This window comes from Phragmites australis, chromosome 22 (genome assembly GCF_958298935.1).
Source record: "Phragmites australis chromosome 22, lpPhrAust1.1, whole genome shotgun sequence".
NCBI lineage: Eukaryota > Viridiplantae > Streptophyta > Magnoliopsida > Poales > Poaceae > Phragmites > Phragmites australis.
The window spans coordinates 20,723,958-20,749,118 of NC_084942.1; the positions used below are offsets into that span (position 1 = coordinate 20,723,958).

Consider the following 25,161-nt stretch of genomic DNA (forward strand, 5'->3'; position numbering starts at 1 on the left):
GCCAATGGTTAGATTGAGTCTAGTAATAAAATTTTGAGCTTATTAAGAAGAAGATAGAGAAACAGCCTAGGAGATGGCATAAGGTTCTATCAGAGGTTTTGTGGGTACATCGTATATCTAGACATGTTGCCACTAAAGTAACACCCTATGAACTTGTTTATGGACAAGATAACATATTACCTATTGAAGTGAATCTTAGTGCTTTGAAATTAGCCTAGCATAATAACCTGTCGACTGTGGTTTATCATAACCTAATGATGGACATGATTCATGAAGTGACGGATGAAAGGCTAAAGGCTTTGAGAGAGATTGAGAAGGGCAAATTAAGAGTAGGCAAAGCCTACAATAAGAAGGTGAAAGCAAAATCATTTCATATTAGGGATCTCGTGGGGAAGACTATCCTACCGATTAGATAAAAAAATAATAAGTTTGGTAAGTTGTCTTTGAGCTGGGAGGGTCCATACAAAGTTGTAAGTATCGTCCCTGAAAATTCTTATTTATTAGAAACCTTGCATGGAGAAATTGCATAGAGATATTAATGGTTGATATTTGAAGAAATACTATCATAATGTATGGCAAGATGCTTAGAGTAGAAATGATATAAAAATTTTATGGCCGATGTTTTTCTTGTCATCGCCCTAAGGAGCATCTGAGGTTGGTGTTTTGATCATTGTCCTGAGAAAGGTAAGAGAAGAGGTAATGCATTGTCTATACTAGTTATATCGTGTAATTATATTTTTTGGTAAGCAAGCTTTACTAAAAAAATAGGAGACATGTGTTAATGATAAGATTTGGTATTTATAGTGATTATTGCAGGAATAATTGGCTTAATCTGTGACCAATGAACAATATCTGTGACTAGTGTGTAGTACCCCCAACCATGAACAATACCTGCTACTAGTAAACAGTTTCTACGACCATGAACAGTACATCCGACCAGTGAACAGTACCCCCAACTAGCGACCAGGCAACACGTACAGATGTTCGGATAGAGAAAGTAGTCGAATCGAAGAAGGTCAAACTACAATAAATGGTACTCAGGTAGATATATGCGAATTTATGTGGTTGAATAGGAAAGATATATTAGTTATAGAAAGATTGGAGATCAGAAAGCATAGTCAAATCATATCTATAAGTTTTATTCGGTTTGTATTACGAGTCCTGATCTTATACGGCTAAGACATGTTGCCTTTTAAATATGAGAGGATCATGATCGATTGAAATCATCAACCAATCGATCAAACACAATTTACATTAACTTTCGTCTTTTGCCTAGCTCCTGTAGTACTGTTCTCTTTTCCAATCTACATTGTTGCATGTTCTTGATCTTGACAACTAAGGGCGAGCCACCAGTCATCTGCGCTCGGACGGGTCCCTCCCGAGCGTGGGGGACGACGAAGGTCCGACAACACAACACCACAATCGGAATATCCTGAGTGCTGCTCGTCAGATATTGCACACAAGGTGCTCAGTGTTGGCGCGATATCTTTTCGCATCAACAACATGCTTCAAACTCCACAAACAAGTTGTCTAATGTCATCACAGAGGAACATTTTCAAGCATCAAGCTGCTGAAATTGAGGTAGCTAACAATTCTGTTATTGGACATAAAGCCGCACATGAGTTTATTGGTCGACATGTTGGTAGAAAAATCAAGAAAAATATGTGAAACATTTAAGAAAAAAGATGGGTTAGGAGAATAAATAAAAAAGATAGAAATCAAGAGAAGTATCTGAAATATGTAGTGAGATTCATGGGAGTACATTTTTAAAGATTTATGAGGAATTTACTATGTGGAAAATAGTTCAATCTTCCTAACCTTTTTGTAATATCCTCAAAAAATTTATTGTAATTTTATTGTGAAAATTTTAAAACTGATTGAAATTGTGATTTAAATTTTTTTCAATGTATTGTTTAGAGTTTCTTTGTTTCTTTGTGATTTTCTATATTTTTGGTACTTTTTCATGTATTTTTGTGATCTTTCTAGGTTAAATGAATTTCACCTAAAATAAAAGCAAATCCCTTCAGCAGGCAAACCAAATCACAAACAGATTCACCGCGCAAAGAAAAAAAGATCACGAAAATATTCCGTGCAACTCTCATAGCACGAAATCCACTGGACGGTAATGTCACGACCGTTGATCTCCACTCAGTAAATACACCCATCGACCACGCGCATCAACGGCTGCAGATCCCCTCCCCTCCCCGATCCAACGGCCTACCAAATTCGCAGCGACCAAACCCCCCTCCCGCTTGGCCGCTCTGCCAACGTTACGTTGCGCTGCTTCCACCCCTGCTTCCTCTGCTTCTCCTCTACAAATCGGTTTCGCTTGGTCTCCCCGGATTCGAAAACGCAAATTCCATCCGAATCGCGCCTCATTACTCTCGTCCATTAACCGCCGCAAGCATCGCTCGCTCGTTCGAGATTCGAAAGTTTTCTCCTTTTCTCTTTGGTTTGCGTGGTTTGATCGGGGATGGCGGCTCCGGCGAGGAAGGCCATCAGAGGAGTGCGGCGGCCGTTTGCGCCGGTGGTGGTGTCACCGTCGCTGTCGGGGAATCAAGTGGTGCGGGAGAACGCGGTGGATCACGAGAGGGAGTCGTCGTTCGCGCGGCGGGTTCGGCGGTTCGGGAAGTGCGCCGGGGAGACGGAGGCGGCGTTTCTTGGCGTCGGCGGCAAGGCGGCCATGAAGTGCGGCACGTCTTCCCCTGTTTCTACTTCTGTTTCCAAGAAGCCAGTGGAGGCTGCGGCCAGGACGCCGAGGACGGCGAGCAGGAGGAGGATGGGTTCTTGCTCCAAGAAGTGCTCGACTCCGGCGGCCGCGGTGGTGACGAAGGCGAAGGCGTACGACGCGCCGCACGCGCCGCTGTGGGACTTCCCCGAGGAGCGGGTCAAGGTGAGGGCCAAGCTCTCGTCCCTCTACGACGACGCGGACCAAGGCTGCCAAGAACGGCGCGGCGGCGAGGCCTCCTCGAGGAAGAGGACGATAAGGAGCATGGCGATGGAGGAGGCCATGGCAGGCCTCCCGGAGCCGGGCGAGGGCCGCGTCAAGTACCTGGTGGGAACGTTCGAGAGGCTCCTCTCGCTGTCCGGCGGCGGTCCCGAGGCGCGGAGCAGAGGCGCGAGGAGGAGGAGGAATAACGATGCGACGCCGACGGCGATGACGGCCTCGGCGTCGTCACCAGCGCCGCAGGGAGCCGAGGAGATCGAAGTGCCGTACCCCTCCGTCGCGTCATCGTCTGAGGTCTCCTTCCCCGCCATCGCCGGCGTCGCCTGCATCCTTGACGCCTCTGACCGCACCAGGTCTCTGATTCCTATCAATCACCGCATTGCTCCTATCAATCACCGCATTGCTTTGTTTTGCTTCGTCGCTGTTCTTGACTCCCACCTAACAATTTCTTGTCTGCAAGTTCAGCAGAATCAGAGCTGCACGAGACCAACGGCGGCAGAGGAGATGCAACGTAAGCTGTGCATTCAGAAGCTTCTGTTAATCTGTTTGATTGAGTTCAATATGAACTCAGTGTTGATCTTGTTGGCGCATCGCAGAGCACCGGCTCGTCGGAGAGGAGCTGGAGCAGGAAGGTGACAAGCGTGACGACCCAGCGTCGTCCTTTCAACCTTAGGACCGAGGTATGAGCGATACAATGCTCATCCTGTTCATCTTTAGTGCCGTACAACACCTTACCATTGTTGATGCGTGCTAATCATGTTCTACATTTGTTCGCATTTGGCATGCATGGTGACCGAAGAAACTATGCTTCTGTTCTTGTATTTAGCAAAGAGGAAGGGAGAAGGAAGAGAATTTTGTTCAGAGAATGAGGAAGATGCAGCTAGAGGAGGAGAGGCTGCGCAATCCTCTCACGCGAGGCCTACCGTACACCACTGATGAACCAGAGGTATGACAAATTGGCAACCACGCCTAAGATAATTTCAACTCACTGTGTTCACTTTTGCATTGATAGAATGATGAATTGTCTGTTCATCATGTTCGACAAGGCCTAGTGGAATTTTGATTTACAATGATAGGCTTAAAACATCGGTAGTATACTTAGAAGTTAGAACAGTTGAGATTAGCGCCACTGCCACTGCCGTGATTGGGTACAGTGGCGCACCACATTTCACTATTTCAGCGTGTTTCTGAACTTGGAAGGAAGAACATGTTTCAAGTGACAATTTCTTTGATCCTTCTGCAGAACCCGCAGAAACCTCCAATAAAAGAACCCACTGAGCCGATCGATCTTGTGCTTCATAGCGACGTCCGTGCGGTCGGTCGCGCCAAGTTTGATCACCAAGTAGGTTGTACATTGCGATGCTCGCTCGCCATCGACGAGTTCCTGAGTGCTATGCACCGGCTGTCTTTTACCCTGCAGGTCGCCGAGCGCAATAGCTTCATGGAGGAAGTGAAATTGGCAAAGGAAAGACAGCAAAAGGTATGCTAGCCACCTGAAAGTTACAGCCCATGATTCATCTTACTCATATGCAAGAATTGAGACCACGGTGTGATGTGTTTGTTTTGCAGATGGATGAGGAGATTGATATCAAGCAGCTGAGGAAGGAACAGGTGCCAAGAGCACATCCAATGCCAGATTTTACCAGACCAATTGTGCCCAAAAGGTACCAAATTTGGATTTTTTTTTTTGTCTTCTCTGATAATCTTGTTACACCTTTCGCATGATCAATCATGGAATCTTGCATATCTCAGCTTCTCTGAATCATTCCCTGCATGCATTTTTGCCAGAATAGTCATGAATTGTAGTGTCATGTGCATTTCCATACATGCTTCGTTTCAAACTATTTCAGCTAAAAAATTTTGCTTGGAAATGCAGGTCAGAGAAACCTCAAACAATTCCCAGGGAGCCAAGATTTCATCCCAGATTGATGACGCACATCTCGAAGGCGTAATCAGCTTCAAAAAGAGTCGCAATAATAGTCGTTGCCGCCATCATGGCGACTCTTGCTGTTTAGAAATGTGGTAGCTGTTACTATACCGGCTTTATTTTCCAAAACGGAAAAAAGAACAGAAAATACTATGCATCAAACATCTTTCTATGTAGAAGCTTTGATCATTTTTTTTACAGTACATGTATTTGGTTATTTGTTATCCATTTTAGCGCATGCTTGTGTTGCACTAATTCTTGCCAAATGCCAATTGACATATCCAAAGGGCGTTTTCATAAGGATGAAACGTATTTATCCACAATTCATTTTCCTCATCTCAATTAGGCATCTGGTGATTAAGCAAAGAAATTAAGTTCCTAGCGGCAAAACTGACATGGGTTACTTGTTTCGAAGAATATTCAGATGAGTAACAACCTTTTTACTGTGAGAAGATAAAAATACAAACCAACTGAAAACGCTGCAGAGCTCTGCACATGGAGAGTTGTTGGTGCAGTTTATTGTAGTGCCCATTTTTTGAGGGAATGCCCATCCAATTTCCAACATGCAATTCAAATGCAACAAAGATTTTGAGTGATTATGCAAATTACCGTTAGGATTCAAAATATTGGATTATTCATTACAAGGGACTCAATTTGTAACATTGCTACAGACGCATATCCAACTTTTTTTTAGACCAATGCTTGGCAAATTTTGATGCTAGAACTTATGTAATTTTAAGCACTAGCAACTGCTACACGTGTTTCACATACGTGAAATCAATCTAGAATATAGCAATCCGAATAAGTAAAAAATATAGCATAATAAAAGAGAGATTTACATACAGAAAATCTACAATATGATTATGTAATTTTAAGAGGGAGAAGAATAGTGAGTACCTGGATAGAGGATGGAGGGGACCGTATCGTACAGAGTTGACGCCTATAGTAACGCTTTGAGAAGGATCAAGATGATGACCAATTCTTGAGGGGATAAAAACAATTCTTGTATAATACCTTGGTGTAAATATAACGCGACGGAGATGACCTATGTGATAGATAGCGGTGAAGGCGACTTGCGGCGGTGACGCACCCTTTCCAGAAAGCCAGCGTTGTAGGTGAAGTGCGGGAGATGATGCATTCTCTAGAGAAACCAGGCGTTGTAGGTAAAGTGCAGGAGACAGTGCACTCCTGAAGAAACACGGTAGTGAATGTATGGAAGATAAATATTTGATGTCTATGTATGGATTAAAATATTCTGAATAAAAAATGTTCTGAAGGAAAAAACAAAAATTCACAAATATCACCAATTTTTTTTTTGAGAGGTGAAAAATGAAAGTCAGCCTCCAATTGGCTGATAATCCAACGACGCAGCTCGTTTGCTTTAACTGGGCTGGAGTAGCAACGGTATCTGACAGGCCGGGCCCATTACGTCACAAAAGCCCATTACGTACAGTATAAAAGAAAGAAGAAAAAAGAGGAGGAGGAGGAGGAGGAGGAAAGAGAGAGCGCCGTAAATTCTCGTCACTCCCGGCTCGATCTCCAACCCGTCGAGTTCGTTCTCTTCTCGAACCGATTCGAGCTGACTCCGCCGGATTCGGCCCCGGGAGGCGCCAGTGAACTTCCCAGTCGCCGCGGCGTCCGATTTGGTGCTGATTTGGCGAGATAACCCCCCGCCCTTACCCGTCTCTGTTTCAGGATAAGATGGCGGCGCCGCGCGGCGACTACGACGAGCAAGGTGAGTGTTTTTATCGAGGGGCGTTGTGTTGTTTTTCATCGCGGGATCAGCATGTCGTGTATGTGTGGTGAAACAACGGCGTGTCTCGGGTGCGCGCAGATCGCCGGTCGAGAGGCACCGAGGTGTTCGTCGGCGGGCTGCCGCGGTCGGCGACGGAGGGTACGCTTCGGGAGGTTGGTTTTGTTGCTTCTGTTTCGTACTCGCAGTTTTCTCACTGGGGATAGAAGATTGCTTATGTGCAAGTGTTATGTTAGTTTGATTGTCGAGAACTTTAGGCATGATGTGCTGATCTATTGCCTTTCCAACGATTTGTCAAAGTAGCATTTCTAAATAGGAAATCACTGTTAGCTGAAGAACTGCCTGGGGGCATTGTAGATTCCGCTGCCACATATGTTTATATCTGCATACTTGCTTACTTTGCTGAAGAAAAAATGAAATGGGAGAAGGAGTTAAGATTTCTTCTGTAATCCAAATGGAATAGGTCGATCTGAAAAAAAAAAAACAACGGCTGCACCTTTAAACCTCCTATTTATTCTGTAATTTTGGATGCGGAATGGACTAGTGGTATTATGTCGACTGGCAATTTTTTCATGTTCTAGCTAGTAATAAGTGAAATATGTGATAATGCCTGGGTTAGAATGTTTACTTATTTGATATTTGGGTGTTAAAATTAATTACATTTTTGAATTGTCACTATCCAACGTATTGGTCCCTTGTCTCTGAAGTTAGAATAGATAGTTTGTTGACCTTCACAACCTTAATGAATGTCTAAAGGATTTTTCCTTGCTTTTTCTTGGTTATAACTGACAAATTGGGCTGAGCTATATAGTATCAACAGGTGTTTTCTCCTTGTGGAGAGATTGTTGACTTGCGAATAATGAAAGATCAGAATGGCATGTCAAAGGTCTGGTACTCTGGTACAACTGTAAAATTTATAACATTTCCATATGTGCTTTCAGCCTTTTAGAAATGCTACTTTTTAACTTAGATCAATTTTTCTGAACTCCTTTCAGGGATATGGTTTTGTGCGATTTGCAAAGAGGGAGTACGCTAATATTGCCAAAAGGCAAAAGAATGGTATAGAGGCAAGAACAATTAACTTCTTGTTCCAATGCTGTCAAATTTTCATACCAGATATCATATCTTGTCATTTTTGTTCTTGCATGGAAGTTTTTTCACATTTCTATGTAGTCACCTTTTCTTTCCTTGTTATTAACCCTTTGTTATACCTAGCACTGTCATAATTTGCCTGCAGGACCAGTTTCTTACTTGCTACATATCTTTAATCACAAGTTCGCTCTTGTTTTTTTTCTTGCCCCGTTTATAGCCCTTGTGTTCTGAGTGGGATGCTAGTGTGCTCTCTCCCTATAAGGGATGTGAAGTTGTGTACAGCGTCATTATGCCTTATGTATTAAATGTGACACTAAAATAATATATTTGCTGTTGGTTCTTTACCAGCTTCAAGGAAAGAGGCTTGCTGTTGATCTTTCACTGGATCAAGATACACTCTTCTTTGGAAATCTTTGCAAAGGTAAACTTCACCATGATGATCCGCAATAATTATAATGTGGAAAAGTTGTCCCAAAGAAAAGGACAGCAATATATTTGATACAATTGATTTGTTGATATAAAAACTGCTCACTCTCGCGTTGATGTCTGTTAAAAGCTGTACTCTCTGACCAGTTGTTATAAGCAGCCTAATATAGCAGTGCTATAGCCACGACATGTGCCTTGTTAACATGTTGATCTGATGAACATTTGTATGAAAATAAATACTTGGATACTATCATCTAAGTTATGTTTTCTTTCTCTTGTTCTTTTGTCAGAATGGAGTTTAGAAGAATTTGAGGATTTGATTCACAAGGTAGAACCTTGAATATCTGTAGCTATCAAACATGGATGTTTTCTTATATACTTTCTAAACAGAATGTCACTAGGATACACATTTAGCTTTACCATTCTCTTTGATCTGCAGACATTTAAAGATGTTGTTTCAGTTGACCTTCCAATGGCTTTGAACCCTAGTTCTTCAAGCAAAAGGCATCAAAATAGAGGCTTTGCATTTGTGCGATTTTCTTCTCATGCAGTAAGTCTTTGCTCATGCTAGAATAGCTTTGTTTTTTTTTGTTAACTGCATTATCCAACACATTCTGCCACAAAAAGTGTTGACCTGTTAATATTGGATGGTTATATGCGTTAATTCTTTTTGCATTTGCCATTAGTTTGAAATCGTATTTTCATGATGTTCGGTACATCTATCAAAGCCCACTTCCTACTTTGTCATATTTTATTGCATTGGGATATATATATTTTGTTATCCTTCCTAGTTTACTTATAGTTGACGGTAGCCTTGTCAACTGATTTATCTTGCAGGTCTTGGTCATTATTATTTCCTCTTGATTTGTTTTTCCCAAAAGAAAAACTCTTTTTGGATGAAACTATCTTATGTAAATATCAAGATATGTACAAAATTAGCTACTATCTATTATCCTGAGTTTCTATTGTTGCTGCCCAATGAATGATTCCACACTTTGCTGCTGTGCCTTAAATCTCTCTCTTAGTGACAGATGCACATGTAGCTTTCCATTCTTACAAGCTCAAATGACTCCATCTGCTAAGTACTGCTGTCACCTAATCGAGATATGGATAAACACGGTGAATTGGCACCAAATTACCGACATAACCTTACTATCTATTGGCAAGCAAAGCAATCCATATCTTTGACTCATATAGTCGACGTTGATTCTGAACTTATTTTTCTCTTAAGTGGCTGCTTAATGCTGCAAAGGACAGTTTCTATGTTTACCTTTTTGCACATGAAAATGTTCCTATTGCATTGTGGATCTGCACAAGCCGTCAACAAGGAAACAGTTAGGTACTTCTGAAGGAGCCAACATCGTCTAGAGTCCTTTGTTCAACAGACTTATTAAGAGAATATGAGGACTGACGATATATTCCATGCAAGAATTTCCATCTCACACGTTTCTTGTATCTTTGATCTATTCCCATCTTTACAAGGATTTCTATCCATTGCTGATGTTCATTAAAAAAGTATAAGAGAAAGAGATAGTTACCATTGGCCAAGATTTTTATAGGAAACCCTAATCTCCCTGGTTCAATGCGTGGCTAATAGTGGCAATTGCCAATTCCTATATCTGATGAAAAATTCGCATGGATGGATGATATATTAATTAGATGTGCCAAAAGAATGCTTTCATTTTCCTTTTCTGATCTGCAACATTCCTGAATTGTGTTTCGCTAGTTGTTAATGGCGTGAAATCATGAATTCATGGGTCATAATTACCCAGTGAACATGTTCATGACCTGCTATTTGTTTCTCCAAATGGCCTTTGTTGCTATTTGTTTCTCTACATGGCCTTTGTTCCTATTCGTTTCTCTATAAAGCTATGAGAAGGTGTGTCACAAACACATAGTGCCTGATTGGTAATACAATTCCAATGTTTAGCCTGAGTTCAATATCAGCAAAACTGAGAAATACTATGTAGTGAGGAATGCGGAAATCAACATTTCATCTCATTTGTGCACAAGATGTTAAATCATCCATTTCTTGTGCTCCTTGTACTCTAGAAGAAGCTGCCATGAACTGCTATCGACTCTCTCGCTGATACTTGATTCCCTTCCTTTTATTAGCTTCATTTCTAAACCACTGTAGTGCTCGCTATCTTGAGCTGCCGATGTATTAAGTCTGCAAGTCTCACTTCTAACATTAATCACAACTGCCAAATACAAAACACAAGTATGTTTATCTACATAAGATCTTGGTTCATCAGTCATCACTGATCCGAGGTGGTGAGGTTATGCCAATGATATGTGAGCAAAAGATAAATATCTGATATCATCGTGGAGAAGATTGTTCATAAGTCCATGGTTTCTACACAGATCATCTTTCTTTGATTCCATTCCTCCTAAAACTATCGATCACAGGCTGCAGCACGAGTAGTCCGCATTGGTTCCAGAACAGATTTTCTGCTCGGTGGTATTTTGCATCCTGCAATAAATTGGGCCGAGAAGGAGTCTCATGTGGATGCTGATGAAATGGCCAAGGTAATGGAAATGGGGAGCATTTTATTTTCTCAATATAAATATCGCTATCTTCTGTTTTGATTGTGTTCTTCTATTCTGTTCACACCCAGATTAAGACCGCTTTTGTTGGGAATCTACCAGAAAATGTTAATGAAGATTATTTGAAAAAGCTTTTTGAACAGTTTGGGGAGGTTTGTGCAACAATATGGCTTTTACATGTTTACAGTTTGCACTAACCAGTTTTATGTGCATGTTAAATAACCATGAAGTAATGTGCAATTAGGTAGCACGTGTTGCTATCTCAAGAAAAGGACAATATCCGGTTGGATTTATTCAGTTCTCCAGTCGTCCAGTAAGTATTCATATTAATTTTGAATACCAAGTCTTCATCCAATTAATGCACCTGTATATTCTTTCAACAATTTTTTTATTGAGTCTTGTAAAAAAGAACTGTTTGTTGATGGCAGGAGCTTGACAATGCAATAGAAGAAATGGATGGTAAAACAGTGAGAGGACCTGATAGAGGACCAGCTTTCAAGATCCAGGCATGAATAAGACAGTTTTTTTTTCTGGCAAAAAAACATTTTTTTTAGGGGGGGGGGGGGGGATTACCACTAGCTTCTTATTGCTTATTTGATTTTTGTACTTTTGATTCAACAAATTTGGCTGTTTTGTTTGTTTCAATAGGTGTCAGTTGCTCGACCTGCAGCTGAAAACGATAAGAAGCGAACTCGTGAAGAAGTGAAAACTAGGAGCTCAAATTTATCAAGAGACAGGCCAGATTATTCTTATGGAAGATATGGGCATGATTCACCTGATCGTCGAACCAAAGCTCCAAGACCATCTAATGATGTATGTCTAACACCAACATGTTTTGTACTTTGTAATTTTCTTTCTTCAATGCATTAATGCTAACCATTTTTTAGGGGGTGGGTCAAAAAAAAATATAATTATCTATAATTAGTTTTGAAATGCATAGTTGTTAGGGCGTCGCTATATCAGCGTGGTGGAAATCCAAGTCTCATCACGGCGACGCCACGACGCGAACGCGTATGGCTTCCGCCATATTGATGTGGCGTTCCCATGGCGATGAAAAGCGGTGTGGCGGACGATGAATTGAGGGGAGCACGAGGAGGGGGCCACAACATACACATCCTTTCCCGAGCTGCCTTCAAACCCTAGCCCGAGCTGCCGCCCGCCTCCTCATCCGCCTCACCCGTCCGGCTCGTCGTTTCCTGCCTGTCACCGAGCTACTACCTGCCCTCCCTGCAGATCTGGCAGTCGAGAGAGGCAGATCCAGCGGCGACGACAGATCCGCATTGGGGAGGGAGTGCGGCAGCTGTCAAGCTCCTCGGTCCTAGTTGATGTTGCTCCGTGTCTGTGAGCATCGCTCGTGTGGAGCCGTTGTGTGATAGTCCTCGTTTGCGCCGGCCTTCACGCCACAAGCTCCAATCGGGAGGGGAGAAGACGGCGGACCCGAGAGGGCTCCAACCGGAGGGCGCCAACGTCGGAGAAAGGCACCAGGGGATCGTATCCCACCGGATCCAAGTGACGACGGCGCGGGAGAATCCCGCCGGACCTAGCCTCCAGCTTCTCAGATCTGTGGCGGCCAGCGGGGCGAAGGAGGGCTGCAGGGCCATGGGAGCGGGAGGAGAAGAGGGGCCATGATGCCGAGGGGAGGGAGGCGTCACTATGGGTATAGGGGAGGGGGGCGGCGCCATGGGTGCAGTGATGCTGACGGGAGGGGGGGGGGTGAGGATGAGGATGAGAGGGGTTTAGAGAAAGATAATGTAGAGTAAAATAATTCTTACACGTGGGACCCACGTCAGTGTATTAAAGTTAGACGGGGTATGCTTTTGTGCTGTCTTTTAGATGCGAGGGCTGCTGAGAAATGGGTATACCCGGTTTTCAAAAGAAGAATTGTTGGATAGGGAATGCATAAGAAAGTTAAGAATTGCATATAAAAAAAAGGAAAGTTATTAAAGTTAAGAATTGCATATCAAAAAAAGGAAAGTTATTAATTGTGGCAAAAGTGTATGGTGTCGCCACGCTGCACGCCATAAGCGATATAAAGGTGCCAAGGTGGTGGGTCACCACGACTCGCCGCACCGCCATAATAACTATGCTGAAATGACTTCAACTACCACTTGAAATGTTCGACAGCTGAGATAGCCATTGACTTGCTAGAGCTTTGGTTCACTTGTTTATCGGTTGTCACTAGGTCCATTGTCTAAGTCTTGATAATGGTACTAATAGACCTAAGTACCTTTGACTAGTACTGTTGTTTAAAACTTAAGTGGCCATCAACATGCTACCTCTGGGTGCTCTGATCATCTATTTGCCTGCTCATTGAGTCAGCTTGTTATCTTTAAACTCCTATTTTACTGTCTTCTCTGTACAAAAAGAATTTGAAGTTGCAAGATTTTGTATCAATAGGTTACGGCTCAGCTCTTGCATATGAACGCAATGTTGTTACTGAAAATTGTCCAGTTTGATCAGTTAATTACACAATCCAGTGTCTATTGTATCAATAGCTTACGGCTCAGCTCTTGCATATGAACGCAATGTTGTTACTGAAAATTGTCCAGTTTGATCAGTTAATTACACAATCCAGTGTCTATAGCTTGACCTGTATTTTCCAAACAGAACCTCAGTAATTCTATCAGCTGAAATCAGCAGTTTTCTGGTCTTTGAAGATACTGTTTTGGTAGGAATGCTTAGTTGAAGGAAATAAATTGCATATTGCAGTAAGGAAAAAGGATGATGTATCTGTTGGCGTGACAATCTTTTCTGCATGTTTTCTCTTAGGTGGCTGATATCACTGACCCCTATGAATCAGCTGTTATTTCACTACCGTCAGCTGTCAAGGAACTCTTACTTCGTATTTTACGTCTTGGAATCGGTACTCGTTATGATGTAAGTAATTCATACAAGAAAGTTTTCTATTGTACTTTATTTTTTGGTGTATGAAGTATGAACTATGAATAATGATCTTCCTGTCTTCTCAGATTGACATCCATTGCGTAAAGAGCCTCAATGATCTTCCTGAATCATCTGCTGTTGCCATCCTTAATCAGGTATACAGTTGTTTCACGAAAATAATCTCTGAGCTCTCACCTGAACTATGACATCATTAATCCTGCTCACAAAAATGACGTCATTATTATGATTATTTGTACATTCAGTTTTTGATATCAGGTGGAGATAAACGTAATAAAGGAGACTATTTTGCTTCATTAATTTCTAAGGTTGTTACAACACCCCTTATTCAATATCCCCACCTTTTCTTTTGCACGTGTTCCTTCCTTTTTTTTTGAATGCCTAGTAATTTGTGGAGTTTTGACTTGCAGCACCAGGCCGAGACCTTTGGCTTAGCACACTCATTGCATGGTGCTGCTTATTTGCCCAGAAATCCTGAAGTACAGAACAAGCGATTCCCACATGATGACTATGATTACATGGCTTCCGGGTATGTTTGTGCTCACATCCCTGCACTGGCAAGCTCACTGCAAATGGTTTTGGTCCATGTGATAGTCAAGCTCGCACAGTAATCTCCAATTTACTTGCAGGAGCAGTAGATACAGCCCCTCAGGCCATTATCCTTCCTCCTATTATGTTCACGACTCACCAGTATCTCAGACAAGGATTAGAAGATATGCTGAAGAAAGACCCGCTGTTGTAAGATACCCAGAGCCAAGAGCACGACAAGAAGAAATGGCTAGCATCAGAAGATACCCAGAACCAATATTAACACATGAATCAAGACACAACACTGGAAAGCATCTAGATCGAAGATACATACAGGAACAGAGTTCAAGTTTTGATAGATCTGCCGAAGAAGCTGTTTTGTCTAGGGAAAGAAGATTTGTGCCTGCTGCAGGGTACAACACAGACGTAGGCCCAGAATTCTGCTCCAGGTCCTCTGCTGAATATTCTGCTGAACGGCAACAAGTAAGGTTTGATCCCTTCACAGGGGAGCCTTACAAGTTTGATCCCTTCACCGGGGAGCCCATCAGATCAGAACCAAACCAGCGGCGGTCAGGAAGCTTGTACTGATCGGATCCATTGAAGCGGCGCTGGAAATGGCAGATAAGATCATGTTGTCATCTTGGCACTTAATGTAGGAGGAATGTTTTGTGGCGATGTCACTTAATGTAGGAGGAATGGTTGGTACTTGATAAAACATCCAAGAATACAATGCTTAGTCTTTGATTCCTGACAAAATTCGAGAACATGAACTGGGGAAAACATGCTTTTGTTTGCACTATCTTATGATAAATAAAGTAGTTGTGCCAGTGTGAAACTGCAAAAATGCTACGTACATTGCAAGTGCTCTTTTGCCGATTTTCTTTACGTATTGGCAATTGTTGATTGTTAATCGGAGCTTACTCGTTGACTTCATAAAACTTGTTTTGTTCACTTGGGATGCTGACCAAGTGACCATGGCTTTCTCATATCTACTCATCTGGAGCATGGAGCATGTCAAGCAAGATGACTGATTGGCCAGATGGCATGAGGAGAGGAACTTCTTGCTTCCTAATGATGCTATCTTCTCTTCTACTGCTTCATCGTTCACATGCCCTCTGAAATTTGCGTGGCGTAATACACTAGGCTGCTTGAATAATGCGAAAGCGAAGCATCACTATGCGTATGAACGGACTTTCTTGCGAAATGATTGTCAACCACTGCACTAGGGATTTTGAAAGGAAGTCTTCACACGCACAACCTTTGCGCGCTAAAATTATCAGAAATCCGTATTGGCTCAAAGTTGAAGTAACTGGAGCATGAAGGAAGTTTATGATTATGGTGATTGGTGCAATGGCTTCAAGCTAATGAAAGCAAAGTTACACAAGGAAAAAAACATCTTTTCAATTGCAACCATAGAGCAATAGGGAGTTGAATTTGCAAGAAATATTTTCCATCAAGCAAATCAGATGCTCCATCAACTCATTGGAATGGATACAAGCTGGATTTGCAAGTTAGGGTATGGATAACTCCCTATCATTGACCAACCGCCCAACTTGACACTATCCTCATCACATATGGACCGATTTCTCGGATCGTTTTTGAATTATGATGATGCTCTCTACTGTAACACTCTGCAAATTGCACATCCATCTTTATCCATATGGCACTGGTCACGTGTTATTATTCCATATAATCTCATAATCCTATCCCCTTTGAGATAATCTCATACTCATTATACTACTTGAACAGTAGAAAAGAAGAAATTGTTAAACATAGAGTTCGACTCTTTCTTTTGGGTCAAAATCAACCAGCTACCAGGGAAAAAGATCCGTAACCAAAATTACCAGGACCGTTTTTTTAAGAAAAAACACATTTTTTGGCACGACATAACTTAGCCGTGATCCAAACACTAGCCAAATTGGTACAATATTCATGTATAAAGAAAAACAAAACAAAATTCAGCATAGTCGGTTGATGTGATTGGTACAATATTCATGTATAAAGAAAAACAAAAAATCAGCATAGTTTGTTGGTGTGACCTACCAAACATTCTCAGCAAACGATGAGTATGCTGAAGATGAGAGGTCACTGCACCTGATTGAGTTCTTTAATACGGGAGCACAGTGCAGAGCGCTGGAAGAAAGCATCAGCTCACCCCCCATGCATGATCCGGAGAACAAATTGCATGCAAGCATTTTTATTTTTATTTTGCGAGTGGCATGCAAGCAGCTGTGCCCAGCAACAACTTGGACGCAATAAATCCCTAATTAAATGGAGGTTATGCTGTCATCAGGGATAATGGACCACCCAACACCAGAGCACACACTGGCAACATTTGCAGCCTGATTACATAATTTTGCAAGCACATACACACACATGTGCCTTCTATTTGTTTTTTTTTATGTGTGCATCCTTGTTATCAGTGGCGAAGGTATATGGAACGGAGGGGTACGGATGCACCACATAATTTTTACCTCTAACGCATCCCTCACAGTTCAAACTACTGCACCCATAGCAGGTCGCACAGGCTAACGTCGAGCGTAGAGCCGTAAGTGGGTAAGATCTTGCACCCCTCCATTTCGCTCTAGCTTTGCTACTGCTTGTTATGCAGATGTTAGGAGTGGTTCTCCTACAGTTTTATTATCTTGATATAACTTGCAGAGTTAATAAAATTTTCTTTATCGAAAAAATACATGTGTGTTCATGTAGCTTTTCTTGAACTTCCTGTTTCCTCCTTAGTTTTTTGCGATATATTCAGCTTGAGCATGATGCCGCACTTAAGACTTTGTTCGGTTATGCTGTGCTGCGCCGCGTTTTAGATGAGGTAATTATGGGTAGAATATTTGCATTTTCCAGCAAAAAATATTTATGTTATGCTCCATAAAATAAGCTATGTACCTAGATAATTTGCGCACGGAAAACCGGTATCTGAAAAATCTTGTAAGTGCTGAGAAGCAGTAATTCGACCATTCGGTTCGCAGCAGAACAGAACATTTCGACATGAACAACACAGAAAAGGCAATCATGTACCAGCGTTAAATTACAATTTGGATATCCTGTGTCCAAATCCAAAGAGTCCCTATCGTAAAAGGCCAGTGACAGCAAGATATGCTGAATTGCTGATATGTGCTCCCAGATATGATGATGATGTGAACAAAGGAAACAGTTAGGGAGTAGCCATCTCAGCAACAAACTGAAGCCGTATCAAACTGCATCTATTAAATTGTTCATGTGTTCCAAAAAGAAAAAAAAAGATAACTGTATGTGCGTCGACGCCACCAACCTGGAAGATTTGGTAGTGACAACTACTTTCCGTCAGAGCATCACCGACACAGGAGAGCAATGAGCTACAGGATGCAAGAACCACGTGTTCATATAACAGTTACATGCATATGATACAAACAACTATTATATATATAAGAGCACAGATAATTGCGTGGAATTTTTCACTCCTATATATATGATCTGAAGTGCTGATCATATGTATGTATGGAACCCAAGGTTTCATTTACCGACCGGAGCTCGGTTACCGAGCTCCGGCGGTAACCGAAAATGCGCGATAACCACGGTTACCAGTCAAAAATTCAAAAAAAAATCAGAGAAAATTCATTCGGCAAATTTTAAATTTTTGCGAAAAAATCATGTTTTTGCCCTCTCGGTAACCGAGCGGTTTGGGTCGGTTACCGAGCGATTTTCTCGCATTTTTGATTCGGTCGGTTACCGAGCGGTTTGGGTCGGTAACCGCTCGGTTTTCTCGATTTATCGAGCGGTTTTATCGAATTTCAGCGCAGTTCAACAAAAAAACTAAAAAAGGGTTCAATCTTGTAAAATCAATAACTAATTCATCCGAGCTTCAAATCAAGTGAAACAAATTTTGTTGGCTTTCTTGTAACATGATCTACATGATAAAAGTATTTATACTCATAAAAAAGTTCAAAATTTTCTGTGAGAAATTTTATTTGTTAAACCAAGGTAAATGCATAGTTTACTCTTTGCTAATCCAAAAATCATGAAACTAATTTTGTTAGTCTTCTTACATGATCCTATATCTTTTAAAAATATATGAACTCATGAATTAGTTATTGTAACATGCATGATTGTGTAAATGTGTTGCGACTAGATTAATTCATAACTGACCCATCACACCTTAAAAATTAGTGAAACCACTTTCATTAGATTATTTATATTATGATTTACGTAGAAAAAATAATAGTAGACATGAAAAAATTAATTACAGTGATGTTTCTTAACATATTCACTTTATGCTTGTGAACTTTGTAAAAATCATAGAGAATTTAATAAAACTCTAAATAAAGTGAAATCAATTTTAAAGATTCTCTTAAAATACGTTTTATACAAGAAAAATATGTGTTTGCATGTTACACTTTTCCTTAACGTGAGTTAATAATTGAGCCGCGCGCTTCAATTTTTTTCAAACTTTCTCCCTATAGAATATGATGCAAACGACATTATTTTTGAAAAAAAATTTCACAGAAGTTCTTAGAATTATGTCTAGTTTTTTTTTAAGATTTTGTTTGAATTTTTTTTAAATTTTTTTATTTTTTCGAATTTTTTGAATTCAAATTTCGGTTACCGAGCGGTTTTTGAAATCGGACCGGACCGGGAAGGTCGGTAACCGCGATTTTTGAGCGGTTACCGACGGTTTTTTGAACCCTGATGGAACCTGGATGGTATGAGAGATACACGTGAGCAGTGGTCCTTGGGGTCTTTGTCGTGGTTGCGTGCATTCCGGGCGAAAAATTCCCTAGCTCGATCGCTGCTGATTGAACAGAGGTCCCGTAGCTCGTGCCTTGTCTCCTAATTTTCAAGGAAAAGGTATGCATAATTGCATGTATAAAATGTCATTTTGTGGGTAGAGATTGGAAATGTAATGAGCCACTGAGATCCGGGCTTATGGTTGGGTAGACCGTGTACCTTGGTGATAAAGCACCTGGTCCTGGAGGTTGAGAATTTAGACCCAATCTTCTACCTAATTATTTTTTTCTGATTTATTTTTCACGGTCAAAGAAAATTAATTAATTGTAACAATCTACTAGATGCACGGGTGATCATCCATTGACGAATCAACAGCTCAGATCAATCTTGTGCGTGCAAGAATTCGCCGTAGCCCTTGGATCTTTTATTTCTACTATATTATTGTTTGTACTTTTCTTCTCTTTTTTTTGAGCTACATGCATCCGAGCTATGCAGAAATCATATTCCGCGAGCTGTATCAGTTTGATGTAACGATTAAAGTTAATAAAGCTTTCTTTATCCAAAAAAATTAGAAGAATTCGCAACACCATATTGCAACTAGATTTGGCATACAAAACAGTCTCCACAATTTTATCAGTCACAAAAAGGAAAAAAGATTGCACAAATTTTAGAAAAGAGGAGGTAACTTAGAAACCAAAAAAAGAATAAACTGATAGGAAGCAACTAATTAATAAACCAAAAAAGAAAAAGAAAAAAGTTGAGAGGACAGCGAGATTAATTGGAGGCTTCGTACTAAGCTTTGCCACCAAATGAATGGACTTGACACCAGTAATCCACTGCCCAACAACCTTCCCTCATCCGTAGAATTAAACATTGACAAGATGGTTTAGTAGGGTTTACCAGCTAATTAGGTCAACACAACAGTGTGCATTGCATGCATTCCGTCTTTGAGTCCCAGTCAACAATATTGTCTAGTCTCCTAGAGTGAGAGTGAGAGTGACACAAAGTCAAAATGCATTGTACATGCATGCAAGCATTTTTTTTTGAACAGTTTCGTCTGTCACTCCACAAAAGTACATATCCTTTCACTTTGAGTGCCAAAGGCTGCACGGAATTGAATAAAGTCAAAACTAGTGTTTCATTTTACAACAAATTATGAGGGGAATTTAGGAGCGTTTGGTAGCTGCTGTGTCTTTTTTTGTTGAAATTCGTACATGACCAGCTTAGCTACCCCTAATTGCTGGTGGATCCCCCTTTTTGGATGAGTAATCGCTTGGCAACAAGAGACAATTAATGGTGACATCTCTCGCAGAACATGCTGGATCTGTGATCTGTATAAATCTCCATAAGTTAGTACAGTCGTAGAGCTAGCCCGTGAATGATATATAGTACTTCATATGTAAAACTACAAAGTTTAATACTAACATGGAGATTAACTCGAGGTTAAAATTTTGACCGGCCAATTTCCCATCGTAATTACATGGAAATGACTAAAACGAACAGTAAAAAGATCTTGAAGAGTGCACCGAACAGTGTAACTGGACTCTAGTAATGAGCAGTGGCGAATGCAAGACTAAAATGTTATAGGGGTTAGAATGAAGAAAATTATCATCCAACACATATTCTATTACTAAATAGCTGCTCATTCTTGGCAAATAAATTATAGCCATCACCCTCAAAGCCTGGCAAGCCAATTTTGTGTCCTCCCTCTCATCCTCCGCCTCCAGAACAGCAGCCAGGTGCTCTGAATAATGTCCCCATAAATGATGTTTTTTTTTTATCAAAGGTAACATCATCATAGCATCGCTATATTGCCCAACATAAAGTAGCGACCTAACTGATATTCTTTTCCTTTTTATCCCCTCAATAATACTACTCTAGTTTGAAATAAATATTGTTTTGAATATCGATACGGTCCTCAATATACAACTTTGACTACTATTTTTTGTTATAATATATTGATAAAATATAGCAACATTATACTATTATAAAAAATACTTTTTAAGATAAATGTACCTGTGTCATTTTCAAGTATCCAAACTCAATATATAAAAAGTAATTTGTAGCCAAAATTTAAAACAATTAACTACATGTAATCCAAAACGATATTTTTTGGACCGGAGGGAGTACTAAGCCTACCTTCCATCATATGTGTATTACTCCTAGGCTTATTTATACCTAGAGCAATTATGATAATACGCCATACTAAGTTGGCAAAGTGGTATTCAAAGAAAAGATGTTGAATATTTTTATCGTGGTAAAAAACTGCATTTGAGTCTCACATCCCAATTGCGTTTGGCCAAATTATCCTCGATTAAAATAACACCTCTTCCTAGCTAGGTACTTAAAAAATATTTATTTTTAAGGAGAGTTTAAATTGTCGTAACTATTTACTAGGGAAGGTATAATGTTAGTTGATCATTTCTTGGTATATAGAATGGACTGAGAATTGTACATTCATATGCAACCTCTACCTGAAAATACCCCTTTCTTGAGATAAATCAATATTGACTAACTTGGACACTAAATCATACCACTTCATTAGCTTATTTCCTATAATTGGCCTTCAGAATGAGATGTTGAGGGGTATGGTCTGAAAGTAAACAAGAGATGGATTGGATTCCCACACACCCTCATACGTCAGGGTTGATCTGTATATATATATAATCAGGCAATCGCCTATTGGTTACAACAGATTACATCAAAATCTTAACAACCATACATGCTTATCTCTGCATAAAAGACTTCAGAGTTTATCTAACACCCTCCCTCAATCTTAACCTAGAGACACAAGGTTCAGATTGTCTCGTATTTTCAGAAACTGCCATGTGGGAAGAGGTTTTGTGAATATGTCTACAACTTGGTCCTTTGAAGAAATGAACCGAATTTCTAAAAGCTTACAAGCCACTCTTTCCCGGACAAAATGATAATCCACCTCAATGTGTTTAGTCCTTACATGAAAAATAGGGATTGCAGATAAGTAAGTAGCCCCAAGATTGTCACACAATAAATTCGGTGGCCGATGCTGAAATTCTCCTAATTCTTGGAGAAGCGATTGCAGCCAGACTATTTCTGCGGTAGCATTGGCAAGAGATTTATACTGTGACCTAGTGCTGGAGCGTGAAATTTTAGCTTGCTTCTTTGCACACCACGAAACTAGATTAGAGCCAAAGAATATAGCATGGCCACCTGTCGACCTCCTTTCATTAGGGCACCCTGCCCAGTCGACGTCTGAGAAGGCATTTATAAGAGCTGAAGTGTACTTTTGAATTTGTAAACCAACTGAAATTGAAGACTTGAGATAACTCAAAATTCATTTTACAGCTGCCCAATGAACATTAGTGGGTGATTGAACAAATTGACACACCTTGTTCACACAGAAAGACAAAGTCTGGCCTGGTAATGGTGAGGTATTGCAAACCACCAACAATACTTCGATACAGGGACGCCTCTTCAATACTCAAAGGCTTGCCATCTTGCCTGGATAGTTTTTCAGCTGCCAACATGGGAGTAGCTACTAGTTTGCACTCCCTCATCCGAGCTCTTCCTAGTAACTCATTAATGTACTTCTGTTGTGAAAGAATTAGACCAACACCATTGTTCTTGACCTCAATTCCAAGGAAATAATGAAGATTGCTAAGATCTTTAACTGCAAAATCCTTCTGCAATTCTCTTGTTAGTTTCTCAATCAATTAAACTGATGGACTTGTAACAATTATGTCATCTACATACACAAGTAAATAGATGATTTCACTTTGACGTTGAAAGATGAACAGAGAGGTATCAGCCTTAGATGCCACAAAACCCAGCTCTTGCGGTTTTTGACTGAATCTTGAATACCAAGCACGAGGTGCTTGTTTTAATCCATACAATGCCTTCTCAAGTTTACAGAGATAAGATGGCTTATCTGAATCGACAAAGCCAGGGGGTTGCCTCATGAATACTTCCTGTTCCAAGTAGCCATGCAAAAAGGCATTCTGTATATCGAGCTGCTTCAAGAACCATCCTCGTGACACAACCAAAGAAAGAACAAGTCGTATCGTAGTGGGTTTAACAACTGGAGAAAAGGTATCCTCATAATAATATCCATACATTTGCTTAAAGCCCTTAGCTACCAAATGAGCTTTATACCTTTCAATGGTTCCATCAGCTCGTGTCTTCAGTTTGAAAACCCACCGACAGTCAATGATATTTGCTCCTTTGGGAGATAGAACAAGTTTCCACGTTTTATTTTGCAAGAGTGCATTGTATTCCTCATGCATCGCCTGCTTCCACTCTAGATGCTCAAGGGCTTCATTCCAACTCCTGGGCTCAATGCCTCCACTATCAGTTCTGTTTACTGCCCAAGCTACAGTGCCATCAGTGCACTGTTTTGGCTGCTAAACTCCATCTTTCAACCTGGTTCTCATGGGATGTTGTGAAGTGACCATAATAGCACCACCTTGAGTACCATTTGCACCAGATTCAGAAGAAGATTCAGTTTCAGCACCATCAAGACCATCGACTGCACCTGTTGCCGGAATTGATTGAGCATCATACCAGGTAGACCCAGCAACACCTGTTCTCGGAATATTATCAGTGGGTACATTCATAGCATCCTTCCCTTGCTATGCAGGTCCTGCAAAAGGATTAGCCACAAGAGGACAAGTGCATGCAATACTATCATATTGGCCTAGCACAAGAAGCAAGAGAACAGATGAATCAAGCAATCGGCAAGGTGCATATTTGTGAGAGTTATTGGTGGCAAATGGAAAGATATGCTCATCAAATATTACATCTCGTGAAATGTAGGTTCGGCCAGAGGAGATGTGAAAACACTTGTATCCCTTATGTAGAGGGCTGTAGCCCAGGAAAACACACTTGTGTGACCAAAAATTAAGTTTATGCTTGTTATACGGTCGAAGATTAGGCCAATAGGCACTACCGAAGGTGCGAAAGAAGGTGTAATCAGGCTTTGTTCCTGTTAGGCGTTCCAGTGGTGTAGAAAAATTAATGACACGGGTAGGCAACTGATTAATCAGAAAAGCAGCAGTCAGGAAGGCATCACCCCAAAATCTCAAGGGAACAGAAGCAGAGCTAAGAGAGCAAGTCCTGTTTCAACGATATGTCGATGTTTTCGTTCTGTCGTGCCATTTTTTTGATGTGTGTGGGGACAAGAAACATGGTGGGATATGCCAACATCCTTGAAAAAGGCGTGAAGTTTTTGATATTCGCCTCCCCAGTCTGTGTGCATTGAGATAATTTTTCGGTTCAATAAATGCTCTACATGTTTTTGGAACTCAAGAACACATGGAAAACTTCTGATCTCTCACGAAGGAGATAGATAAGTGAAGCGACTATGTGAATCAATAAAACTCACATAGTATTTATATCCACCAACAGAGGCCCGAGCAAGCCCCCATACATCGGAGAAGACAAGCTCAAGAGGAGCAGAACTAATACTACTTGACAATGAGAAAGGAAGTTGGTGACTTTTGCCTTGCATACATGCATCACACATTGATTTATTCGACTCAAACGAGCACGACAGATTATTTTGGCTAAAGACTTGCTTGACTACTTGTGATGAAGGATGACCGAGACGGCAATGCCATTGTTCTTGTGGAACCCTGACACCATGGAACACTTGTTTTGGACTGGACAGCTGGACATGGTAGAAACTGCCCGAACATTGACCCTCAAAAAGAACTTCCCTCATATCCCGGTCCTTCACAAGAAAATTGTCAAAATGGAATTCAAAGAAGGTGTTGTTGTCACAAGAGAATTTTTGTACAGAAAGAAGATTTTTGTTAACTTGAGGGACATGAAGAATATTTTTCATGAGAAGAGGTCGAGATATAGTAGGAAAATGTGCTTGGCCAATATGAGTAATACGCATACCTGACCCGTTTGCGGCACGAACCTTATCCTTCCCCTGGTACTTGTCCTTCACAGACATCTGATCGAGGTCATTGGTGAGATGATCTGTCGCCCCTGTGTCCGTGTACCATGTGGGATCAGCAACAAACGCTTGAGTGGAGGCTGCTGCAACAACCTTTTCGTCATCTGCTTGATACGAATGATCCAATCAATGATAGCACTTTAGGGCCACATGCCCAAACTTGCCACAGACTTGACATTGTGGGCGGCCAGATCTAGCATTGGAGGAGCCACCAGATGATGACCGTGTGGATGAATTCTGCCGCCCACGACCGCGCCCTCGGTTGCCGAAGTTGCCACCCCGAGAGAACTGCTTGCCACCACGATCACCTCCTGCTCCTCTTCTGGCAAAATTTGCCGAGTGATCTTCAAGCTGCAGACTAGGACTACAACTCTCCAAGCGCA

General features: G+C 41.0%; 2 protein-coding genes across 3 annotated transcripts; both read left to right on the forward strand.

Moving 5' to 3' along the window:
* Positions 1-2,473: 2,473 nt before the first annotated feature.
* Positions 2,474-4,899, forward strand: LOC133904597 (microtubule-destabilizing protein 60-like). The gene is made up of 8 exons (XM_062346076.1): positions 2,474-3,268; positions 3,408-3,458; positions 3,544-3,627; positions 3,774-3,893; positions 4,191-4,289; positions 4,368-4,427; positions 4,517-4,611; positions 4,824-4,899. Exons 1-8 carry the CDS (start codon positions 2,474-2,476, stop codon positions 4,897-4,899), a joined length of 1,380 nt encoding a protein of 459 aa, XP_062202060.1.
* A 1,438-nt stretch (positions 4,900-6,337) lies between these two features.
* Positions 6,338-14,974, forward strand: LOC133904691 (polyadenylate-binding protein 7-like). Of its 2 annotated transcripts, none has more exons than XM_062346176.1 (17): positions 6,338-6,609; positions 6,709-6,782; positions 7,448-7,513; positions 7,623-7,694; positions 8,068-8,140; positions 8,436-8,473; positions 8,585-8,695; positions 10,555-10,674; positions 10,764-10,844; positions 10,937-11,005; positions 11,121-11,198; positions 11,341-11,505; positions 13,462-13,569; positions 13,662-13,730; positions 13,839-13,901; positions 14,004-14,122; positions 14,223-14,974. In XM_062346176.1, exons 1-17 carry the CDS (start codon positions 6,576-6,578, stop codon positions 14,707-14,709), a joined length of 1,827 nt encoding a protein of 608 aa, XP_062202160.1. In that variant the 5' UTR covers positions 6,338-6,575; the 3' UTR covers positions 14,710-14,974. The 2 variants fall into 2 exon arrangements, with proteins under 2 accessions (XP_062202160.1, XP_062202161.1); XM_062346177.1 differs by having other exon boundaries at positions 14,229-14,974.
* The last annotated feature ends 10,187 nt before the right edge of the window (positions 14,975-25,161 follow it).

Bases quoted from the DNA above. Each gene is read 5' to 3' on its own strand.
- LOC133904597 (XM_062346076.1), top strand. From the start codon at position 2,474: ATGGCGGCTCCGGCGAGGAAGGCCATCAGAGGAGTGCGGCGGCCGTTT. The intron at 3,269-3,407 runs GCCTGCATCCTT...CTTGTCTGCAAG, and splicing joins TCCCCGCCATCGCCGGCGTC to TTCAGCAGAATCAGAGCTGC. The intron at 4,612-4,823 runs GTACCAAATTTG...TTGGAAATGCAG, and splicing joins AGACCAATTGTGCCCAAAAG to GTCAGAGAAACCTCAAACAA.
- LOC133904691 (XM_062346176.1), top strand. From the start codon at position 6,576: ATGGCGGCGCCGCGCGGCGACTACGACGAGCAAG. The intron at 8,474-8,584 runs GTAGAACCTTGA...TTTGATCTGCAG, and splicing joins TTGAGGATTTGATTCACAAG to ACATTTAAAGATGTTGTTTC. The intron at 11,506-13,461 runs GTATGTCTAACA...GTTTTCTCTTAG, and splicing joins CTCCAAGACCATCTAATGAT to GTGGCTGATATCACTGACCC.